The sequence below is a fragment of the Epithele typhae genome (genome assembly GCF_022376455.1).
Source record: "Epithele typhae strain CBS 203.58 chromosome Unknown BXZ73scaffold_43, whole genome shotgun sequence".
NCBI lineage: Eukaryota > Fungi > Basidiomycota > Agaricomycetes > Polyporales > Epitheliaceae > Epithele > Epithele typhae.
The window spans coordinates 66,687-88,291 of NW_025954234.1; the positions used below are offsets into that span (position 1 = coordinate 66,687).

Here is a 21,605-nt window from a genome sequence, read left to right on the forward strand (position 1 = left end):
GAAGGCGCGCCCAACTGTGATATCGTCGAAGTTTGAAGGAGAGACCATGATACAGTGGCCACGCGGCCAAGTATATGTCGTTGATGGCTAGTGCAGGGTGGTTTAAGGGTCCCATCTCGACGACCATGAGGCTATGCAATTGGGGCACGGGTTTTTACGTTTGAACGGCGTCCTTCAATGGTTCGAGGTGTTGTCACATGGAGGTGAAAGGAAATGCGCTGGAGAGTTGAAGACATTGTAGGATCCGGACCATGTGCTGAGCGTTTGGCGTGTCTATAGAGGATGGCTCCTGGAGTGCTAGAGGGGGAGAGAGGGATGTTTCGTTAAGGACTCGAACACTGGTCCCTGCTGTAGAATTACGGCACGTGAGAAAACGCGTGACTGACGCGTTACCGCGCGCCACAGGAGGTCACTCTGTGAGCGCGACCACCAGAGTCGCGTCGCCTCACGTTCTGAATCTTCTTCCATCCATCCCTACCATGTCCGACTCTCACCACTTCAGTATGTCGCAGCGCAGCACGCAGTCGTCCATCTCTGCGTACTTCTCGCAGCAGCCCTCCGCCTCGCCGTCCAAGCTATCCAAGACCTCGCGGGCAGCCCCAATAGACCTCACGCTCGACTCAGACGAGGACACGAGCGCGCCCCCTGCAAAGCGACAAAAGACCTCGGGCGGGTCCTTTGACCGGAAGGCGTCCTCGTCACGTCCCCGCCAGGTTGCGACGCCCCCGCCTAAGCGGACGGGCCAGGCGGAGCAGTGGCGCTTCGACCCCGCCTCTCCCACAAAGTCGCCCGAGAACGCGGGGGCTCGGAAGGCCAGCAGCGCGCTCACGAGCGGGCGAAGCGCATCCTTCTCGGCGACTCTGACGTGTTCCAGCGGCGAAGAGAGCGGTCTGCCGTGCCGGATGGCACGCCCTCGTCGGACGTGGAGGAGGGCGGGGAACAAGAGGATGCAGATGGGGACGGAGAGGCGGAGGCGGACCGCAAGTTCGGTGAGCTGATGGACATGTTCGCAAGCAGCTCAAGCAAGAAGAAGGGAAAGACAGCGACCAAGAAGAGTGTTGGGCTCAAAGTGCTGCGAAGACCAAGAGCCAAAAGGCGGAGGAACTAGGACCGAGCGGCAAACCGTGGACCCCGTTCGAGCTGCAGGTGCGTCGCGTGTTGTCGACCGGGCTGTCTCCCACTCAGCCATGCGAAGGTCCGAGAGTTGAAGGCAAAACACCCGGGCACTGTCTTGATGATCCAGTCAGGGTACAAGATGCTGTTCTTCGAAGAAGACGCTAAGGTGAGACTGCGAGCCGAATGCTTGAACGATTCAAGTTCATACTTTCCTCCACGGCCTAGATTGCTTCGAAGGAGCTGGGCATGGTTTGCTTCCCCAAGCGCAACCTGCTAACGTCCATGATCCAATCCACCGATGCGACGTCCACATGAAAAGTATGTAAACCACCCAGCGTCGGACCTCTGCTCAAAGCAACCCGCAGACTTCTCTCGCAGGGCTACAAGGTTGGCGTCGTGGAACAACGGAGACGGCAGCGCTCAAGAAGGCGGCGACAGCCGCAACGAGCTCTTCGCGCGCGAGGTCACCCGCCTCTATACCGCTGCAACGTACGTCCAGCTCCACAAGTACTGGAATTAGTGTCGCGTTTCCTGACAGACCTACTCCAGTTTCGTGGACAATTTGAGCACTTTAGATGAACTAGACCCGAACAACGCCCCTCCGCTCATGTGTCTACTTGAAGAACCCCAAGGCGGGATGGGCACGGACGAGCGGGTCTGTTGGCTATGATTTCGATTTCTCCGAGCACGGGCGACGTCGTCTGGGACGAGTTTGAGGGTGTGTTCGCCCTACCGCTCACTCTGAACATGAGGCTGACAGGCGCGCAGATAACCACATGCGGACCGAGCTAGAAGTAGGTCGTGCACAGTTCGCCTGGGTTCGCGAGCCGAATGCTCACGGCGCGTTTCTGATGGCAGACACGGATGGTTCACACCAAGCCATACGAGCTCCTTTTGCCGACCAAGGGATTGAGCCCTGCGACGGAGAAAATGATAAAACATTTCACCGAGTGCGTCTGTCTCTCGCGTTGGCCACCGCTTTCTGCTTATAGTTCGCGATGAACGCCAGACATTCGCACATGGAACATCGTATTCGAATAGAACGTTTTCGGAAGCAGATGGCTTACAGCGACGCGTTCGCCCTTCTGTCGAAGTTCTACACCGAGAAGCACGCCGACGCGTCGGAGAGCTTCAAGAAGGGTGAGCCGCGTTTGCGATGTACCGACCTCCCGATACTGATCCACTGCCTCCAGGCGATCTTATGGCTGCTGTCGCTGCGTTCTCGAAACTCGTGGTGATCGCGCTCGGACAGTCGCTCAAATACCTCAAGACGTTCAACGTCGCGGACGCACTGCGCGAAACACGGTTCTTCGCCAAATTCACGGAACGGACGCACATGCTCCTGAACGCCAACACCCTCACGAACCTGTACGCGCTCCTCCCGCGCATCGCAATCTCGAGCTGACACTGGCCGCGCGCGGCACACAGAGAGATCTACCGGAACGACACCGACTACACCACGACCGGCTCGCTCATGTGGATCCTGGACCGCACGTCGACCCGCTTCGGGGCGCGCCTGCTGCGAAGCTGGGTCGGGAAGCCTCTCGTCGACCCGAAGTGCACTCCGTCCTCCCCTCTGCTCCGCCGCGGCTGACCCCCTCTGGTTTCCCGCAGCGCGCTCCGGGAGCGCACAGATGCCGTCGACGAGATCCTCGCGAACCGCTCCCCGAAGCTCACCCAGCTCCGGGAGGTCCTCCGGCGCCTACCCGATCTCGCCCGCGGCCTGTGCCGCATCCAGTACGGGAAGTGCACCCCGCAGGAGCTCGCGACGCTCCTCAAGGCGTTCCGCCGGGTCGCAAGCGCGTTCGCCCCGGCCACCCGAGCCAGCCGCCGCCGCGGAGCCCACGGGCCGAAAGCGAGCCTGCTCGTGCGCGCATTGGAGGCGCTGCCGCGGCTCAAGGGGCCCGTCGAGGAGCTGTGTGCGGCGGTCAGGTTTGACGCGGCCGCGGAGGGGAAGGAGGACCAGATGTGGACGGACCCGGACAGGTATCCGGACCTGGATGAGGAGACTACGGTGAGCCATGCGTTCCCGCGAAGGATGTGTCCCGAGGCTCACAGACGAACGACACAGTGGATACAAGTCGCCGAGTCGGAACTCAAGGACGAGCTGAGTGGTATCCGCAAGGTGCTCAAGAAGCCTGCGTTGCAGTACACCACCTGGATGACCGAGGAGGTAATACCTCGCCCCGCGCAGCCCTGCCGCGTCCGCCTGACCCTGACCTCTCCCCAGTACGTGATCGAGGTCCGGAAGGACGCGAAGCACGACATCCCCCCAGACTGGACGCTGCTCTCGAGCACCAAGTACGTCCGCCGGTACCACACCCCCAACGTGCGCGTGAAGCTCCAAGAGCGCGCGCAGCACAAGGAGGCGCTCGCGCTCGCGGCCCGCCGCGCCTTCCGCGCCTTCCTCGCGGAGATCGCGGACGAGCACTACGCCCTCCTCCGCGACGCGGCGAACCAGCTCGCGGTCGTCGACTGCCTCTTCAGCCTCGCGCAGGTCGCCGCGCAGGAGGGCTACTGCCGCCCGACGTTCGTCGAGCCGGAGGACGCGGACGTGCTCGAGATCGTCAACGGCCGGCACCCGATGGTCGAGGCGGTGCGCGCGGACCCGTTCGTGCCCAACTCGGTGCGCATGGGCGCGGGCCACGCGCGGCACCTCATCGTCACGGGCCCGAACATGGGCGGGAAGAGCTCCGTCGTGCGCATGGCTGCGCTGTGCGCGATCGTGCGTGTCCCTCTCCCCTCCGTTCGTCCGTTCTTCCGCCACGCGGTGCTGACTGCGGTGTCGCACGCAGATGGCGCAGGTCGGGTCGTACGTCCCCGCGGACTCGATGCGGCTGAGCCTGCTCGACGGCGTGCTGACCCGGATGGGAGGTGAGCGCACGCTCTCCGGAATCTATTGACGAACGCTGACACGCATGCGCGCGCGCACAGCGTCCGACGAGCTGTCCCGTGGGCGGTCGACGTTCATGGTCGAGATGCAGGAGACGAGCGACATCCTCCGGATCGCGAGCCCACGAACGCTCGTCGTCCTCGACGAGCTCGGCCGCGGCACGTCCACGTTCGATGGGGTGCGTCCCGCCCTCCCCCCTCCGTGCCCCGGTAGCACTCACGCGCGAACCGCACGCAGATGGCGATCGCCGGCGCGGTGCTCCAGCACCTCGTCCAGACCGCCAAGTGCAAGACACTCTTCATCACGCACTACCCCCAGGTCGCGACGGACCTCGCGCGCGCGTTCCCCGCCGCGGTCGGCAACGTGCACATGGGCTTCACGGAGACGGCGCGGCTGAACGGCACCCGGGACGTCACCTTCCTCTACCGGCTCACCCCGGGGCTCGTCCGGGAGTCGTTCGGCGTCGAGTGCGCGCGGCTCGCGGGGCTCCCGGAGGGCGTGCTCGCGGTCGCGGCGGACAAGGCGGCGGGGATGAAGGCGGTCGTCGAGGAGCGCATACGGCGCACGAAGTGAGTGCGCGGCGACCCCGCGGCGAGACGACGCTGACTTGATCGCGCGCACAGGCTCCGTCAAGGCGGCCGGCTCGTCCAGCAGTGTCTTTCGTCCGGGGGCAGCGTCCTCGAACGCTCGGTCGCGCTTGACCGACTGCGCGATCTACTAGAGTCCATGTCTGTCTCCGAGCCGTCTACTACACACTCCTAATCTCCAGAACGCTACCCGGACTGCGCTTTACGCACTTTTTTGCGCTTCGTCTTCTTCCCGCTCGCGTCCTCCGCCACCTCGTCCACCTTGCGCTTCGCCGCTTTCTTCTCTCCCTTCGCGGGCCCGTGCCCTCCGTCTCCTTGACCGCACCCTCCTTAGCGTTCTTGCCCTTGCTCTTCTTCGCCTCCTGTTGCGCCTGCACGATCTGCACGACCTGCTTACACATCGCCGGCAGGCTCGTCACGCCCTTGAACCGCTCGCTCGCCGCGAGCGCACTCCCCAGCGCCGCCCACTTCGCCGGCGGCCACGCGCCCGCCACGGCCTCGGCGTCCGCCGCGACGCGCTTCGTCTGCCGCGCCGCGACGAGCGCGAGCTTGAGCGCGTCTTTCGCGTGCGCGGGCTGCACGGCCGACTCGGCGTCCGCGCACGCACCGTTTAGCGCGTCGAGCAACGCGGCGCTCAGGGTCGCCATGAACGGCACCGCCTCCGTCTTGTCCCGCCCTGCGCGATAGCAGATCGAGCGTCAATAAACAAACAAAACGAGCAGAGAGAGGTGGTGCTCACGACTGCCTGGATCTGGTTCACGAGCGTCTGGAGGACGTGGAAGCACTGCGCCTGCCGGTACGCGTTCAGCGCCCCGCCCACCGCCTGCACCAGGTCCGCGCGGAGGCCCCACGCGGCCGCGGGCAGCCGCTTCACGAGCTCGTCGAAGAAGGCGGTGTTGAGGCGCGAGGCCTTGCGGGCGACGAATCGCGCAGGCTCGCGCGGTACGCGTCCAGCACCTGCGCGCGCCCCGCGTCGCCCGCGTGCAGGAGCGCCTTGGACAGGAAGAGGCTGCACGCGGCGAGCGTCGCGAGCGCGTCCGCGGACGGCGCCTTGCGCGCAAGCGCGTGCAGCGCGTCGAGCGCCTTCGCCGCCTCCGCTGCGTCCTCGGGCGTGGCCAGCGCGGGGACGTCCTTGGCTTTGGCGAGGCGGGTGCGGAGGATGCCGGCGGCCTTGTCCGCGAGCTGGCGCTCGTCGGGGCCGGTGGAGGAGACGAGGGCGACGAGCGGGAGGACGAGGCGGACGGCGAGCGGGCTCGCGGCGTGCTTGCGTGCGAAGAGGTCGACGAGGTCGAGCACGCGCGCCTTGAAGTGCGTCGCCTCGCGCTGCGCGTCGACGTCTGTGCGGGCCAGAGGTGAGCGTCGTACGCCGGATGAGGGGAAGGGGGAAGGGAAGGCGGAGGGAAGGCGTTACCTTTGCCGTCCCGCTTCTCGGCCGCACGCGCCTTGAACGCGGCGGCGAGCTGCACGTCGAGGGCGAGCATCTGCTCGTCGTCCATCAGCTCCTCTTCGGACTCCTCCTCGTCCGAGTCCCCGGTGGCCGCCGCGATCCCGTTCACCCGCAACGCCTCCTCGATCTTCTTCCTCAGCTCCAAGTCCGCCTCTTCGTCTTCGTCTTCCTCCTCCTCTTCGTCCTCCCCGTTGCTGTCGGAGGAATCCTCGTCCTCCTCGGCGTCTTCGGCGTCTTCGTCGTCTTCTCCAGCGCCTTCCATTTCCACGTCCTCGTCTTCCTCGTCCGCCATGAGTTCCGCCGGGTCCCGGCGCTCGAGTTGCTGCAGAATAGAACGGAGAAGATTCGCAAGTACGATTAGCGACACGAACTGCCTAACGCGCCGCGCGGTGCACATCGCCCGGGGTCTAGCCCCCTCCCCCGCACACCGCGCGCACCGCGCAAACAGGAAGGAAAGGTGAGCGACTCACCGCCAGGACGAGATCGATCGTGCTCGCGGTCGCGGAGCCCGACAGGAGGGCGAACGCCTGGTTGGCCGCCGCGCGGAGGTACGCGGTGCCCTTCTCGAGGAAGCCGATGACCGCGTCCGTGAGCACGTCCACGGGCGCCGGCTCGCCGTCGTCCTCCGCGCCGTCCTGCGCGGGCGTGCGGCCCTTCTTGGGCTTCTTGCTCGTCGCGGGCGCGTCGGGGAACATGCGGGACGCGCCGTCGATGCAGCTCTGCGTTGCATGGGCGCGAGAGGGGGAGATAGGCCACAGGTGAGCGCCGGGGCCGACGGGAATGAGAAGGAGATGGACGCACCTCGAGCGCGTCGGGATCCGCGTCGTCCTCATCCGCACAGTAGGCGTGCAGCAGCGTCGCCGCGAGCAGCAGCTCGACCCCGCGCGCCGCCTCGCGCCGGTCGTCGTGCACCTGCAGCGATGACCTCAGTACGTACAGTTGACCGGTGCAGCCACAGCGCTCACGTCCTGCACCCGCGCGATCACCTCGCGCGCCTTCTGCCGGAGCGCAGCCTCGTCCTCGTCCGCCTCGTCCAGCGGCCGGACGTGCTTCGTGTCCTTCTCCAGCGTCCATATGGTCTGCAGCGCCCTCGAGACCCACAGCCGGCCGTCGGCGGCGACTGCGGGGACCTTGCTCGCCTTGCCCTCGTCGTCTAGATTGCACGTACGCGCGCCCGCCGTCGTCAATCTCCGTCCAGCCCCGATTCCAGCGGCGGGGCCCAAGCGAGCCACACGGAAGACACAGGGAAGGCGCGCACCTTTGATAACAGTGGCCTGCGACGTGAGCTCCGCCAAGCACGCGAGGAGCCGCTCGCGGCAGGCCCGTCGCAGATCGTCCGAAAACGCGGTGTGGGAACCGTGCGCAGCTGGGGCGGGGAGAGCGCAGAGCGCGGCGTCAGTTCCAGCTCTTCGGAGGCAGCACGAAATTAACACAGCCTGCCGTACGCGGACGGAACATGCGTCTCGTATCGCGAAACGTGGCCCGCGAGAAGCGCGGAGAGGGGAGACGGAACGCAGCGGCGCCGGCTGGCGTGATGGCAGGTGGAACGAAGGGCGTGGGGGAGTGCGCGAGCGCGAACTTACCGCGGCGATGGCGCTCTTGTTCGGAATCTTGGCCACAATGAACAGGCCATGGACGATCAGCCAGTCGAGGATCGTCTGCATCCATCCGTCGGCCTTAGGCACCGCCGCGTTGCGGACTAGTGCGCTGAGCTGGTCGACGATCCACGCCCGCCGGGTGTTGAGGGCCTGTATGTCATCGGCATCGGCGTCCACACTGCTCAGATACGATCGCGCGAGAAAACGTGGCCGATGACGATGGCGCGATACGATGGATCAGCGGTGGCCAAAACGGGACCTGGGTGAACAGAAGCGCGGGAGTGAGCGGAGGAGTACGTACTCTGCGGAAGCGGAACCAGGGGCGGTCTGCTCTTCGTTGACCTGTTTCAGCAGGTAGTCGATGTACGCCTTGATCCCGTCCTCGTCCATTGACGTCAAAATGGTCTCAACCGTCTTCGTCTTCGTCAGCTTGTCGAAGTTTCGGCTTCCGTGCAGACCCGTGAGCTGGAGGATCAGCGAGAACCCGAGAGTAGGGTTGCCCTTCACGACGTTCAGGACATCTGCGGCCTACGATACGCGGGGCGCAAGTCAGGGCCGTGGCATCTCGATGAGCAGCGATAGACGCGACGCGCAGACGTACCACTTGCCTGGCCGCCTTGTGCAGAAAGCGCTCAGAGTTGCTCAAATGGTTGATCCACGACCGCATGAAGTTTTTCGTGAAGAGCATCGGCATGTCCCCAGCACTGACGCGCGGCAGCGCCTTTTGGAAGACCTGGAAGCCCCAATACTTGCGCTCCGGCGACGACGTTGACGCAAATAGCGACTCTATGGGCGGCAGAAACGGGCGACAACGTTAGCCCGAGGCCACGATGTGGCGGAAAAAGGCAGGAGGGCCACAAACCGTCGACGACGATCCGGAAAAACTCTGGGAAGGTGCTCTTTCCGGGCCGCGCGCGGTCGCCGCCGCGCGGCAGAACGTGATCCAGGAGCGCGTCCCAGACGAAATGCACCTGCGGTTTCCAAGACCCGGACTTCGGGAGATCTTTTTCCACATCTTCGTCCGCGTCCGCTTCCTGGAAATCGGGCGCGCGCGCATCAGAAACTCGGGGGCGGGCTCTGAAGGGGGAACGGGGGGACTCGCCTTGAGGACGCGCGCGACCGCGGCCAGGTTCCCTGTGCTGAGGATTTCGGGGGACTTGAAGGTTGGGGCGAGCAGCTTCTTCCAGGCCCTCGTGGGGCACGCCGCCTGTAGTTTGAGGGTGAGGGCCAGTTTCTCCGGTGTCCAGACCTTGGGCTCGGCGTAGACAGCTGACAGGGTGGCCTCGACGGCGTCGTCCTTCCAGGACACACCGGATGCGGTGAGGGCGTCGACGGCCAGGCTGATGGACCACCACGCGCTTTCGCGCAGCCAGGACTTCTTTTCTCCGAGGGCGATGAGTTGGGCGATGACATTCTCGAAGCTCGCGAGGTCGGAAGCAGAGGTAGACGAGGAAGGGAGGGTCGCGTCGCGCAGCAGCAGTCCAGATTGAATCACAGACGTAAGCCCGAAAGGCGAGCAAAGAGGACGTCGCGCTCCTCTTGGCCGTTCATGGAACCTTGAGTTTTGGACGAGTCCAGGACAAGCTGTACGATTTGCGAGCACGTCACCGTGTCTAGGCGAGCTAGTAGCTGCGCAATGGGAGCCGGAATAGCAAGTGCACGGGGTCAAGGTAATGTGCGCATATAGTCAAGGGAAGGACGCACCTCCGTCAATGCAACCGCAAATCCTAACCTGCTGCTCTCTCTCGGGCTCGCAAGCCCACGTATCAGTCGTCGGATCGAGTACGAGACATCTTGAGCATTGAGAGCGTCGAGCCCGTCTGCTTTGCCCGTGGCCTTGTCCTCGTCGTCCTCGTCGTCCTCAGACGTCTCCGGGGAGGTCGGTTTGGGCACGAAACTGGACTGAAAATGTTCGAGAGCAGCAAGAAGCTTCGCGGACGCGTCAAGACGCTCCTTTTTGCTGGCCGAAGAGAGGTGCCAGAAGAGAGGGAGAGTGGTGGACATGGCGGTGGCTGAGGACAAGCCCACCCACGCTTGCTGCCATGCTCGGCGGCTCGAAAATTCTGGGGGAGATAGACGCCCTTGATGATCTCGTGTTTATCTTATCTCTCAATTACTGCGATTGCACCTTTCCGGGGCATATCTACTTATCGTCTTGACAAGACACCAACTCCCGTCGCTCACGCTCTTCTCGTTCTCTCGAGCGATGCCGATCGGTCTGAATTGAATGCTCTATTCGAAACATAGGCTCGATGTCTAAATGGTGGCACACACGCCTGATCAGCCCGCGCAGGAAAGGCCCGCCTTCTTTGTGCACGCCCGCCGGGTCCCGACTGCCCCGCGCTGCGCGAGAAGCCGGGGATGACGCAAGGGACGACGCCAGCGGCGGGGCCGCGGCCGCGGCTTAGGGTGCGCGGAAGCGGGAGAAGAGGAAGCCGCACCAAACGCGGCCGTGCGCGCGTCCCGGCCCACTTTCCTCGGGGGCGGGCGACGATCGAACCAGGGCGAGGAACGCGCGGGGGTAACGCCGTGCGGGAGACGATCTCGCGCGTGGGGAGCGTCGGGGGTTGCGAGGGGGCTCGGGCGCGCGGGAAGGAGGCAGCTTATGGCTGGTCGAGTCGAGGGCCTAGGCGGGCTCGCGGGGCTGGAACCGCGCGATGCCGGGGCGGGCGTGGGCGTCGGGGGTCGAGACGTCGAGGAGTGGTCGCCGGGGAGTGGGGGCTGAGAACGTTCGGCGCATCGTCGATCGAACCTCGATGACGTCGGGGAGCACCGCTCGCCCGCCTTCCCGCGAGCGCGCTGGGATCGCCGTCGGTGGCGTCATCGAGCTCCTTCTCCCGCCTCTCTCTCCTCACGGTTCCCGCCCTCGTCGAGCTCGTCGTCCCGCACGGCGAGCACGGCGTCGACAAAGACGGCAAGCGACGTTTCTGTTCGACGCGAGATAACGGCCTGGGATCAGTGTGGGGCCCCGCAATGCCACGACGCGTGGCGGCGCACCTGTGATATAACCACCTCTCCACCCCACCCGCCTTCCCGTCGTCCTCGGCGTTCCTTCTGCCCAAGTGGAGACCAGATAACCATCCGTGGGCGTCCCACCCCTGCGGCATAGGGTGCAGAAGCCGGCATTGAGCACCAACGACGTATGGGGTGGAGAGAGAAACGTACGTGCGGGAAAGCCTGCGGGGGTGGTACCGACCTCTGCGCCTCCAGCCCCGCAACCCCCACGGCAGCCCGTGCGCCTACTCCGGCTCGTCCGGGGCGTGTTCTGACTCACGGGCGGGGGGCAGCGCGGGATATCACGTCTTCCCTACGTAGCCGTCTCCTGGACGCCACGGCCTCTTACGCTCTGGGAGGACGTATCGGACGGCCGAGGAGGAGAAGATGAGGGTTCGGGAGCAAGGCCCGCACAGAGCGCACGCCCCGCACCCCCGCGCACGTCGCGCACTCCCATGGTTGCGGCTCCCCCGGCCTCTCGCCCGGTCGTTTACGACAGGGCATCAGACCCGCGGCGGGCCACCTGACCCCGCGGGGGCCCTCGCGCTCGCGCTTCGCATTAGGCAGCCCGCTTCCCTCGCCCGCCAGCCCCGCGCGCCCAGCGGCGAGCGCAGCTGCCCCGTGGGCGTGCGACGCCGCGTACGGCGCCGTCCGTAAGTACGTGTTCGCCGTCCCAGGGCCTCCTCCAGCCCGCGTTTCGCTCGGCGTCCGAAGCGGCGACACAGAAGGTGGGGTCATTCGGTGCGTGGCGCTCGCGCTACGTGATAACACCTCGGCGCCGCGCGTGCGTGCGTCACAGACGGCGGGTGAGCGGGGCGCGACGGCCTTTTCCCTCGAGTCGCGGTCTCGGTGAGGGAAACGGCTGGAGGTGCCAGGCAGGGTGCCGATGTGTCGTGCGCCCTGGCGTGAGCGTCGAGGGCGGGGATGAAAGCGGGAAGATGCGGGGTAAGGGCGCCCTCCACGCCGTGCGTTTGATGGCATTACCCCGCATATCGCGGCGCCTGGGTGCCGTAACGCGAGGCGCGCGCGGGCGCATGCATACTCAGTGTTCGCTCAGCAGCCGGGCGATCTGGGGGACGGAGGTACCGCAGGTTGGGTGCGGGCGGACCGATGCCTGGTTTGGACGGCGCGCGGGACATAGAGAGGGTGTTGCGGGCGGGTGAGAGAGGAACACGCGAGGACGGAGAAACCTCTGGGATACGCCGAGGGCTGCGATGAGATGTCGCGAGAGGGCCAGTGGCGGCCTCCGGGGAGATGGCGGAGTGGCTGGCGAGGCGGAGGGTGCGCTGGAGCCAAGTTGGAGGCCAGATCCCGATGGAGAGATCGCAGGGGTCGCGCCGATAGCCGATCGAAACGAGTCGCCGGGCCCCCGTGGTTTCCCCGGCCCCCCGGCGCGAGCCACAGGCGGCGCGCCGTATTCTCTCCTTCAGCCAAACACCCGACCCCGCATAAATACATCCTGGCCTCCTGCCCTCGACTCTCATTCCGCCCCGTGCTCCACACCCGCCCAGCACTCTCATCCTCTCATCCTCGACGCTCTCCCCGCCGCACCCCCCCACGCCCACCACACCCACACCTCTCTCACCACCTCCCCGACACAATGTCCCACTCCGTGCTCTCCTCCTTCGACCCCCTCGCCACCCACCCGTTCACGAACAACTCGTCGTGCTCCCCAAGCCCGCCGCGCCCTCACAGTACGGCGCGCACCCCGTGTCCGCCTCGAGCATGTCCCCCCGCCGCACGCACAGGGCCCCATCATCCTCACCACCGCGCCCGCCCGATGCACGCCCGCAGCCGAAGCGCGCCGCGCCCGCGCCGTCGGCCAAGGGCTACGCGCGCCACGGGCAGCCCGCGCCGAAGCCGATCTTCGTCCCCTTCCGCCCCGACCGGTCCTCGCCCGACCTCGAGGACATCCTGCTCAAGAAGAAGTTCGCGGACGCGTTCCAGGGCAAGGCGGCGTGGGGCATCGACCAGGTCGGGCACCCGATCGCGTCCTCGGGCCGGCAGGGCAAGGCGCAGTGAGCGCGGCGCGGTCGCCCTCCTGCCATACCCCCCTCATGCTTCCTATACCCGCCTGGTGAGTGTCCTTTCCGCGTCGTCGAGTGCGCGCTTCCTCGAGCACGGTCGCCCGGCCACTGTGTCCCCCCTGCGCCTTTCGGTTTCATCCATGCTCATCTCCTGCAACAGACCACCCATTCCCCCTCACGACCCACACCCACCACCCATGGCGCCGGCGCCGCAGGGCTCGGGCCCGACGCCTCCGCGGCAGCCGGGTGCCCGTCCCGCCATTTCACGAGGGGCACCTCCACAGGACCCCGCCGCCTTGCACGGCGGTGACCCGCTTGGAGACAAGCACGAGATGAGACGTCATGCAGAGACAAACCGCCGGCGCGATGAGCGACGCCGGCGTTGTACCATAGGGATACCGTTTATACCTGCACGGGGTAATGGGGACGAGAGCCGGCCGGGGTGCCGCCTGGCGAGGCGGGCCCCAGTAGTGGCCGTGCACGCCGTAGAGTACGTAGTCGCCGCGGCGGATCGAATCGCTTGCATACATCCACATCCACTTGCTTTCTGCGCACGCACGCACGCACGCACTAGCTTTCTATCAGCAACACGCACGCTTCCACCCTCTCTCCGCCCGCTGTCTGCGCCCGAGTGTGGCACTCGGATAGATCGCGCCTCCGAGCCCAACGGGATATCGCAATCCGTCCGTCCGTCCGTGAGTAAGTACCCCCATCTCGTCCCCTCCCCCCGCGTCCATTCATCCTCCCGCCCCGCCTCCCTTCGCATCTCTCCGCGCCGCCATCCCTCGCTGCTCTAGCCTCTCCCAGCCTCCGATACGGCCACGACGTCAGCTGGGTCGCTCCTCCCGCCCACCAGCCATCCGATGCACCCTCCGCGTCCACCGGTTCCAGCTCTGGCGGCGAACGGGCCCGTCCCACCTCCCCCGCTCGCGCTCCCGGCCGGCAGCGTCTACACGTCCTGCTACTGCGAAGAAAACGCATACCTGCTCGCGCGCGCGCTCCACGAGCGGCTCGCCCCCGCCTCCGCACAAGACCGCGCGGGGTGGGACGTGCACGTCGCGGTCGTCTCGAACGCGGCGAAAACGGTACCGCACCCGCTCCATCCTCTTCTTGATCACCTCCCTCGCGCCCCGCGCCCCACGCATTTCACGCAACGTTCAAACGTTCACCCCGCACGCTCCGTGGCCACGCGCTCCCCCCGTCCGTCGCGCTTCTCCCTTCTCTCTTCTCAAGTTCTCCCGTCCCACGCGCTTCGAGGTCGGCCGCTGCTGCTGCACTTCCCACCGCGCATTCGAACAGCGATCGAGGGGCCGCGAGGCCGCCGCGCTCTGCAGGTCGCCGTCTTTCGAATCGGCGCCGCGGCTCGGCGGACTCTCAGCCATCCGCGCCCGCGGTTCTCCTTGAGAGCCGAGGGCCGAGGGCGCATCTCGAGCAGTCTGCGAGGGGTGGGGATGGGGCTCGAATGCGGCACGTCGCGTAAGACGCGCGGGGACGGAGCACTCGGATAATACATATACGTGGCTCGGAGTCGGAGCGCACGCGAGCTGCCCGCGTTTCGACGTCTCCGACCCTCCGTGCCCGAGGAGTCAGGACGGAGGGTTGCGCGGGGCAGGGCCCAGCCGGGACTGGTCTTGCGCTGCATAGCTCTCGCGTCCTGTTTCCCTTTTTCATTCCGCGCGCATCACCGGCCGGGGGGAGAGAGAGGATCGGCGCGCCCACAATCCAGACTCACAATTGGCACTGCACGCCACGCCGGGCGGGCTCCCGCCGACGCGCGCACGCTGATCATGCACATTCATCACAGGTCGCGCTCTGGAGCCAGAAGGCGGCGCGCGCGGGGAGCGGCGGCGTCGTCGTGTGGGACTACCACGTCTTCGTCGTCCTCCGCCGCCGGGACGCGGAAGCAGAACAACACTTCGAACTCCAAACAGGCGCCCCACCGCCTGACCCAGGTCGCGAAGCCCGCATGCACGACGAAGACGACGACGTGCGCCGGCCACAAGCCGTTGGCAGCGAGGGAGGATCGATGGGCGGTGCGTGGGCCGGGGCCTGGGTCTACGACTTCGACACGAGCCTGCCCAACCCGTGCCCGTGGCGAGGTGAGCTTCCGTCCGTCCGCGTTCTCTCTTCTCTCTTTCTCTCTCTCTCTCTCTCGCGCACGCTGGCATTCGACTTCGCGATCGCGCCCGAAACCGCAGGCGCGCATCGCGAGAGCTTCTCTTCCGACCATTGATCATTTGAACTCTGAGCTTGTGCCAGTCGACTCAGTACTCCGTACTCAATACTCAGGCCTCAGGAGGACCAGGGCAGCTACGCACGGGCACACGCCCTGCCACCCCCGCGCGTGCGGGCTCCCGCTGAGAGCCGCGAAGCCGCGGCTTCATGCTCAGGTGGCCCGCGGGCGAGCAAACGGGGTCGTTCGACCACATTCCGCGCCCTTCGACGGCTAACGCGATGCGTGCGCGCGGGGTCTGCTGGCCAATGATTTGAATGAATGGGGGCCGCGAGAGATCTGAGGTACGAGATGCATGCTATACAGCTCCAACTCCCCCGCGCGCGCTCTGTCGTGGCCAGGAGCGTGATTTGACGTCGCTCCGGATACACTGGAGGCCGCACCGGGGAGAGAAGGGGAAAGATTTCGCGCATCCGACCGCGTCCGTCGACGAGACGAGCCATCGGGCGATGGTGCACTCGATGCGCCCTGGCTCGTTGGCCCGCTCGCCCTGCAGATCTGATAGACTGATGCCCCGCGTTTGGGGCGCGCGGGGTGGCTTCGGAGGAGTTGATTGCCTCGGAAAGATTAGCACCCCGGCTGCCCTGTTCCCGCGGCCCGCGGCCCCGTGACGAGCTCAACGGGCTCTGCGATTGCGTCCCGACTCCCTGTGCTCCGCAGCCCCTTCCCGCGCGTGGACGCTCTCTGACGTCGTCGAGGCACGCAGACTATCTCGCGGGAACGTTCCCGTACGCGCTGCAGCCCGCGCTCGCCGCGCGGCTCGACCGCAGGTTCCACAGGTGCGTCTGGCCATCTCCCACCGACATCTCTGCCCCACCCTCCCGACGTTGGAGTCCAGTCCGTGATTTCCTCCCGCCCGGGCCGAATGCTAACCGCCGCGCCCCCCTCCCGCAGCCTGTTCAGAGTCGTGCCCGCGCCGACGTATCTGGATCACTTCGCGTCCGACCGCACGCACATGGTCAGCAGACTCGCTCTTTCGCCCTGTTGCGTGCTTTGGGGCGGTGCCGCGGGCGGGGGGTGGAGCGCATATCAAACGTCCGCTCCGAGCTCGTTTCTCCGAGCCTAGCAGACTGGGGCAGACCCCCCCGTCGGCTCTCGCATCGCCCTGGGGAGGTCAGCAGGCGGGGAGGGCGCGGGCCGCGCGGGGGAGCGTACCTGCATTTGCTAGCCGGCGAGGCTTGTTGTTTTGCGGGATAGGCGTCCCGTCGTCCTCCGCCGCCGTTTTGTTCTCCAACTGGTGCAGAGGCCCAAGCTGACCTTGTGTCCCGTTTTGTTCGCGCCGAACAGATAATCACGCCTCTAGCTGCGGATGCGGATGTAGCTAGTGGTGTAGTCGGCGGCGACGATCCTCCACGCTCCACGGATGCGGACGGCACAACGACGCCAGACCGCAAGCAGCGAACAGGTGGTGAGTGCTGGCTGTCCAACTCCTCGGTATCGCGCCCCCAGTTTCTGACCAACTCCTCCCCCTTTTTTGCCGGTGCTTTTTGCACGCCTTCGCTCTCGGTCGTGTGCCCTCGGCGTCGGTGCGGTTGACTCCACCGTGCGGACGCGTCCTCGCTGCTCAATCGAAAAACACACCCATGTGCTGTGGATCCTCGGACGCGCGCGGCAGAAGCGGCGGTGCAGCCAACGTACTCCATGCCGCCCCCGGCGTACCCGCCGCTGTGCGGGCCGGCGGCGGCCGCGCTCGGCGTCACGAACAACCTCATGTCCGCGTTCGTGGCGATGGACGTCGTCGCGCGGACTCGAACGCCCGGGTCGGACGCCGAAGTGAGCGGGAATGCGGGGAAGGTCCCCAGGACTGGAGCGCGGGGGAGGGTGCCGGGGCGGGAGTGGGAGCCCTTCGAGAAGGAGGAAGTGGGGCGAGGGGTGCGGGGTACGGGTGCGTGATGGACGCCGCGGGGTTCGTGCGCTGGCTCGCAGCCGCGGAGGAGGCTGGGTGAGAGGGCCGGCGGTGGTCCGCGGACGACGTCGGGGGTGCTTCGAGAGGGAATGTGCCACGGTTTTGCAACGCTTGCGCGGTAAACGGCGGACGAGATGCGGGTGTGTGCGAGCGCGGGGAAGATCCGGCCTTCGCGCGGGGTGGGTGAGCGTGGGGCGCGGACACGAAGCGGCCCTTTTGTTGCGCATTTACGTGCGGGCTCGCCTTTCTGACGTCCTTCGTTGCCGTCCACGGTTGAGCGAGACAAAACGCTTGCCACGCTCGGCCACGTATCGGTCCGAGTCCGCCGACTGCCGTAATCACCGTGCTGTGACCTGTTACCCGTTGAGCACGTGGGCGGTGTCACGGGGTGACCGGGGCGGCGTGACGGCTGGCGTTGTGGCGCGAGAGCAGAGACGCGGGGTTCGTTCGTTCGCCTCAGTCCTTCTCTGCGCACGACATCCGCTGCTTACTCTCCGCCTGGCTTCGTCATCCCACCACCGGCGCCCTCCGACCTGTGAAATACCTCTCACATCATCATGAACGGGCACGCTGGACCTAGCAATGGTGCCACACCCTCCGGAAGCGATGACGGCTACGCGAGCCAAAGCGACCCCTCCACGAGCACGGGACCGCAGATCAACGGATACGCGCAGTGAGTGCACCTCTTATCTCCCCCTTATCATGCTCTCGCGCTCCGGGGGACTTCTGCGGTGCGAAGAGTGTCCAGGTGTGTGCGCAGGAGCGTTTTTGTCGGGTTCGTGGTGGCACGTGAGATTTCACATGCCTTCCTCCTCCCCACGTATCAAAAAACGACGCGCCCGGTCCTACCATTTACACCGCCCTGTTGCGCGTGTGGTGTTGAATCCACGACAAAAAAGAGTTCACGTACCCGAGTGGTCTTTTGGTCTACGAGCGCCTATCTACATCTTGACATCACTGCAGTGCTCTATTTTCCAGCTTCGTACTGCTCAAGCACCTGCTATGGACCAACTAAAATGACCCACACAGACCACCAAGTATATACGAAGCCCACAATGGTGACATTATCAACCACTTGTTCCACGCAGGTTTCCAAACTGGAGTACGTCCAATGATAGTCGTCCATCTGAACTTGCACTCACCATGTCTAGTAGAACTACTCAGACACACTGCTAGTGCGTGAATAGCCAGCATGCCCTGTATGCGAAAACCTCCTAACCCCCACTTAGCATGTCCGAGCAACTGTGTATCGTCTTCACGCCCTCATTTTGTCTCGATCACCATACCTCGCACACTTGATGTCTACGACGCCACAAACAAGTAATCAGTGTAATATCTACGTTAATCTCGACCACGAGCCCGAAGTCACGGACGAGGTGCGTGGTCCGTCTTGTTCAGAGCGCAGGATCTCACTCTGAGCACACAGGGGTTCCATCTCGGTATGTTTTTGCTCGGCTCACGTCGCGGTCTGTCCTCTGAATCTTCACGCCAGCCCTAGCATATCTCTACTCCTCCGCGGCTCTAGCTAATGTACGCCCCGAGAACGCAAGGAGTGTCCTCGCCGCGGCCTGCTTCCTCGGACGCATGGACGACTTGTGCGACTACGCCTACGAGATGTGCCGAATGTCAATCACTCTCGATTCCCTCCCCTCATGGCTCGAATTCCTCGACTCAGTCGCACCGCCGTCCTCAGACGGCTCGTCAACGCCTGTCGTCGACCAACACAAGCATATGCGCATGGCCGTCTTCGGTCCGTACGCTCAGCGCCTCCGTGACGACATCTTCAACTTCCTCGTCGTGCGACTGCCGACCCTCGTCAACTTTGGCGGCCAAGCCACCCCAGCGACGCCGACGACGCCACACCCCGATGGGTCAAGCGCACCTGCAGATACTGGCCGCGAGACCCTCCTTCAGGTGCACGCACGCGTGCCGTTTGAACTCTTCAAGGCCGCCGTCGAGTCGCCGTCGTTCAACCTCGGTGAGTACCCCCAGGCTTGGCTGTGGCAGTCATCCGCTGACGTCATTTCTCTGCGCTCCGCCCGCGCGGTGTGCAGGGTCGACGCACGCCCGCTTCAAATTCGCCAAGGACGCGATCGAGCTGCGCAAGCAGGGCATCGCGCGCGGCGCCGAAGAGACGGTCGTGCTCGCCTTCGGGGGCTCGACGCAGTCTACGGGCGTGCTCGTCACGCGGAAGATGCGCCGGCGCCAGCTCTATAAGATCGGCGACACCACGTAGAGCATGCCGACTGCGTATCGTAAGCTATTTCCCGATAGTATTCCCTGTTGTGATCGCCTCGCTGCCGTGTTCATCGTCGTCTGTCTTCTGCAGTCGAATTTGTCCTACCGCCCACCCAAGCCACCATCGTGTTGTGTCTATAGGCGATACATTCTTGGCGTCATGTTATATACAATGCTGCTGGACGTTGCTCGCTGGCTACTCGTCGTAGCACGAAAACATATTTTCCCTCCCGATCCTAGTAGTAGTTCTACACACGGACATAAACGGGAGGCGTAATCATTGCGAATTGTATAGATTTGGTTCATATTCAAAGCTACGCGTGTTTCGCTGCGCAATTTCTTGAATTGTTGTCGTTCAGTTGAAATTGCAAGTGAGGTGGACCGTCACGTCGTGTGAGCAAGTGACCGGGGCGTGGGCCCTTCGTCACAGCGAGCACACGTTGTCCCCGTGCCGCCTGTGTTGGTCTCTCTCCAGCCACAGTGCCCAGCACCGTGCGCACTACCCACCCCCATCCTCCGTGCGCCGGCCATGTCCCGCCCACCCGTACGCCGCGCCCAGCGCGCCCACCACTCCTCCACGCCGCCTCCCCAGCCTTCCTTTTCGATCCCACCATCGGACCAGCCGCCATTCGAACACCAGCCGCGCTCAGACCCGCCGACGTACGTCTCCTCGCGGGCGGCGTACCCGACCTTCCTCTCCGCGCAGGACACGGCGCGGCTGCACCTCTCGTGCGCCGGCCGCGGGCTGCTCGACGCGTGCCGGTGGGACACCGTCGTGCGCGTCGTCGCGAGGTACGCGCCCGCTCCCGCTCTTTGTGTGCGAACTCGCAGGGACGAACGCAGGCCCCGCCGCCGTGCAGCGACCCGGAGGTGCGCTCGCACGTGCTCAAGAGCCTCGCCCTCAACACCGTCTCGCTCCTCTCGGTGTACTTCTTCGACTGGCTCGTGCTCCCGCTCGCGCGCGGGCAGCAGCGGTGGTTCCACCGCAACCTCGGGTGGTTCTACCAGGTGCTGTGGCTCCTCCCCGTCGTGGGCGCGTCGTTTTACTTGAACGTGAGTCTGCGCGGTTCACTGCCTCCTCTGCGATGCGATTCGGATACGGAGTGGTGGTGGGACGCCTGGGGACGCACGCGGGGACGGGTCGTGTGCATGCGGGCTTCGGCGGCGGCGGGGGTTCGGATGATGCCACACGTCAGAATAGCTATGAGGGCCACGCTAGACGTGCGTCCGATGCGATACAGTTTCCTATCACTGACCACGACCCCCGCCCGGCCGTACCTCCCAATTTCGCGCCGTCCGTGATCTGCCTCATATCGCGCTGACGGCCTGCCGCAGAGCTCCTGGTGCACGCTCATCGCCAAGCGCACCTTCACCCTCCAGCACGGCGCGCGCGCGGCCGCGCAGCCGCCGGGGACGTACAGCGGCGTGCTGAACGCGCTCGCGACGTCCGCGTACCGCGCGGTGATGATCGGCACCTCCGTCGTGCTCTCCGTCGCGCTCGAGCACGTCCCGTTCGTCGGGCCCCCGCTCGGGTTCACCTTCCTCTGCTGGGTCGACGCGTGAGTGCCCCCGTGCCGTCGAGCGGTGTCGTCCGGTCGCTGACCGCGCCCTGCAGATATTATTGCTTCGAGTGAGCGCGTCGTGGTCTGCGGCGCGGGCTGCGCTCTGTGCTCAACGCTAGCCTCCTACAGGTTCATCTGGATCGCCCGCGGCCTGTCGCTCTCCCGCCGAGTGCGCCACCTCGAGGAGCGGTGGGCGTACTACTTCGCGTTCGGTGCGCTTCCACGCGTCCTTTGCCGCGTCGATCCACGTCGCTGATGCTCCCCCGCTCGCAGGCCTGCCCTCCGCGGCTCTGTGCATGTGGGGCAGCAGCCTCGCCAACGCGGCGCTCTTCGCGCTCCTCTTCCCCTCCGTGCGTCCCCCCTCTCCCCGCCCTTCCCCTCCTTCTCTTCGTCGGATGCTGAATCCCACCCTCGCACACGCAGTACATCATCATGGCGATGCACGCCCGCCCCGCCCCGCGCGACCCGTACAACCCCGCGGCGGCGGCGGACGACGGCGGGGTGCGCTACCCGTCCCCGCTCTTCCCGATCCGCATCCCCGTGTTCGCCCCGGTGCTGTTCCTCAACGACGCCGTCGTGCGCGTGCTCAGCGTCGGCACCGGGGGCCGCGCCTCCGCCTCCGCCTCCGCAGCGTACACCTACGGGGGCGGGAGCGGGGACGGGGGCGGGCACCGGCGCATGTTCAGCGACGGGGCGGAGAGCATCGAAGAGGGCACGGCGCTCAGCGAGGTGGGCGACCGGGGCGGCGCCGGGAGGCTGGGAGGGCCGGCGAGCAGGGTGCGGGTGCGGGGCCCGCAGTCGGTCGTGAGCGCGGCGGGGAGCTCGAGGGCGGGGAGGAAGTTTGACTAGAACCCGGGCGGATTTGGTGTCGTTCAATGGGATGGGTCGGCGAGGAGGTTGCATTGCCTACACACGTATGGGCGTTCACAATCTGATCGCCTTGCACCGTCGCCCTTTTGTGAACTCGAGGGTGAGTGGGCTCAGCATGCCGCAAGTAATAAGAT

The 21,605-nt window shown here is 65.5% G+C and overlaps 5 protein-coding genes across 5 annotated transcripts; 4 read left to right on the forward strand and 1 right to left on the reverse strand.

Moving 5' to 3' along the window:
• Positions 1-479: 479 nt before the first annotated feature.
• On the forward strand, positions 480-4,582 carry BXZ73DRAFT_103662 (muts domain V-domain-containing protein; the record flags this gene model as incomplete). Its single annotated transcript, XM_048015649.1, has 19 exons — positions 480-784; positions 883-989; positions 1,034-1,146; positions 1,196-1,282; positions 1,342-1,421; positions 1,495-1,605; positions 1,666-1,771; positions 1,828-1,834; positions 1,885-1,910; positions 1,975-2,066; positions 2,126-2,256; positions 2,310-2,484; positions 2,545-2,673; positions 2,731-3,130; positions 3,188-3,289; positions 3,347-3,841; positions 3,912-3,990; positions 4,051-4,187; positions 4,247-4,582. 19 exons carry the CDS (start codon positions 480-482, stop codon positions 4,580-4,582), a joined length of 3,018 nt encoding a protein of 1,005 aa, XP_047875465.1.
• A 175-nt stretch (positions 4,583-4,757) lies between these two features.
• On the reverse strand, positions 4,758-9,645 carry BXZ73DRAFT_91344 (DNA polymerase phi-domain-containing protein; the record flags this gene model as incomplete). The annotated part of the gene is made up of 15 exons (XM_048025941.1): positions 4,758-5,261; positions 5,336-5,506; positions 5,554-5,933; positions 6,008-6,365; positions 6,514-6,762; positions 6,845-6,955; positions 7,009-7,196; positions 7,302-7,409; positions 7,623-7,819; positions 7,943-8,169; positions 8,243-8,427; positions 8,504-8,675; positions 8,744-9,174; positions 9,198-9,270; positions 9,346-9,645. 15 exons carry the CDS (start codon positions 9,643-9,645, stop codon positions 4,758-4,760), a joined length of 3,654 nt encoding a protein of 1,217 aa, XP_047875466.1.
• Positions 9,646-12,235: 2,590 nt separating this feature from the next.
• Positions 12,236-12,657, forward strand: BXZ73DRAFT_103664 (uncharacterized protein; the record flags this gene model as incomplete). The annotated part of the gene is made up of 2 exons (XM_048015650.1): positions 12,236-12,300; positions 12,384-12,657. The coding sequence occupies 2 exons, from the start codon at positions 12,236-12,238 to the stop codon at positions 12,655-12,657; spliced, it is 339 nt and encodes a 112-aa protein (XP_047875467.1).
• Positions 12,658-17,358: 4,701 nt separating this feature from the next.
• Positions 17,359-19,037, forward strand: BXZ73DRAFT_50772 (uncharacterized protein; the record flags this gene model as incomplete). Its single annotated transcript, XM_048020501.1, has 7 exons — positions 17,359-17,474; positions 17,831-17,903; positions 17,956-17,976; positions 18,031-18,177; positions 18,228-18,240; positions 18,294-18,779; positions 18,856-19,037. The coding sequence occupies 7 exons, from the start codon at positions 17,359-17,361 to the stop codon at positions 19,035-19,037; spliced, it is 1,038 nt and encodes a 345-aa protein (XP_047875468.1).
• Positions 19,038-19,568: 531 nt separating this feature from the next.
• On the forward strand, positions 19,569-21,450 carry BXZ73DRAFT_103666 (etoposide-induced protein 2.4-domain-containing protein; the record flags this gene model as incomplete). Its single annotated transcript, XM_048015651.1, has 7 exons — positions 19,569-19,831; positions 19,900-20,092; positions 20,375-20,598; positions 20,655-20,669; positions 20,731-20,813; positions 20,875-20,951; positions 21,025-21,450. 7 exons carry the CDS (start codon positions 19,569-19,571, stop codon positions 21,448-21,450), a joined length of 1,281 nt encoding a protein of 426 aa, XP_047875469.1.
• Between the last annotated feature and the right edge of the window lie 155 nt (positions 21,451-21,605).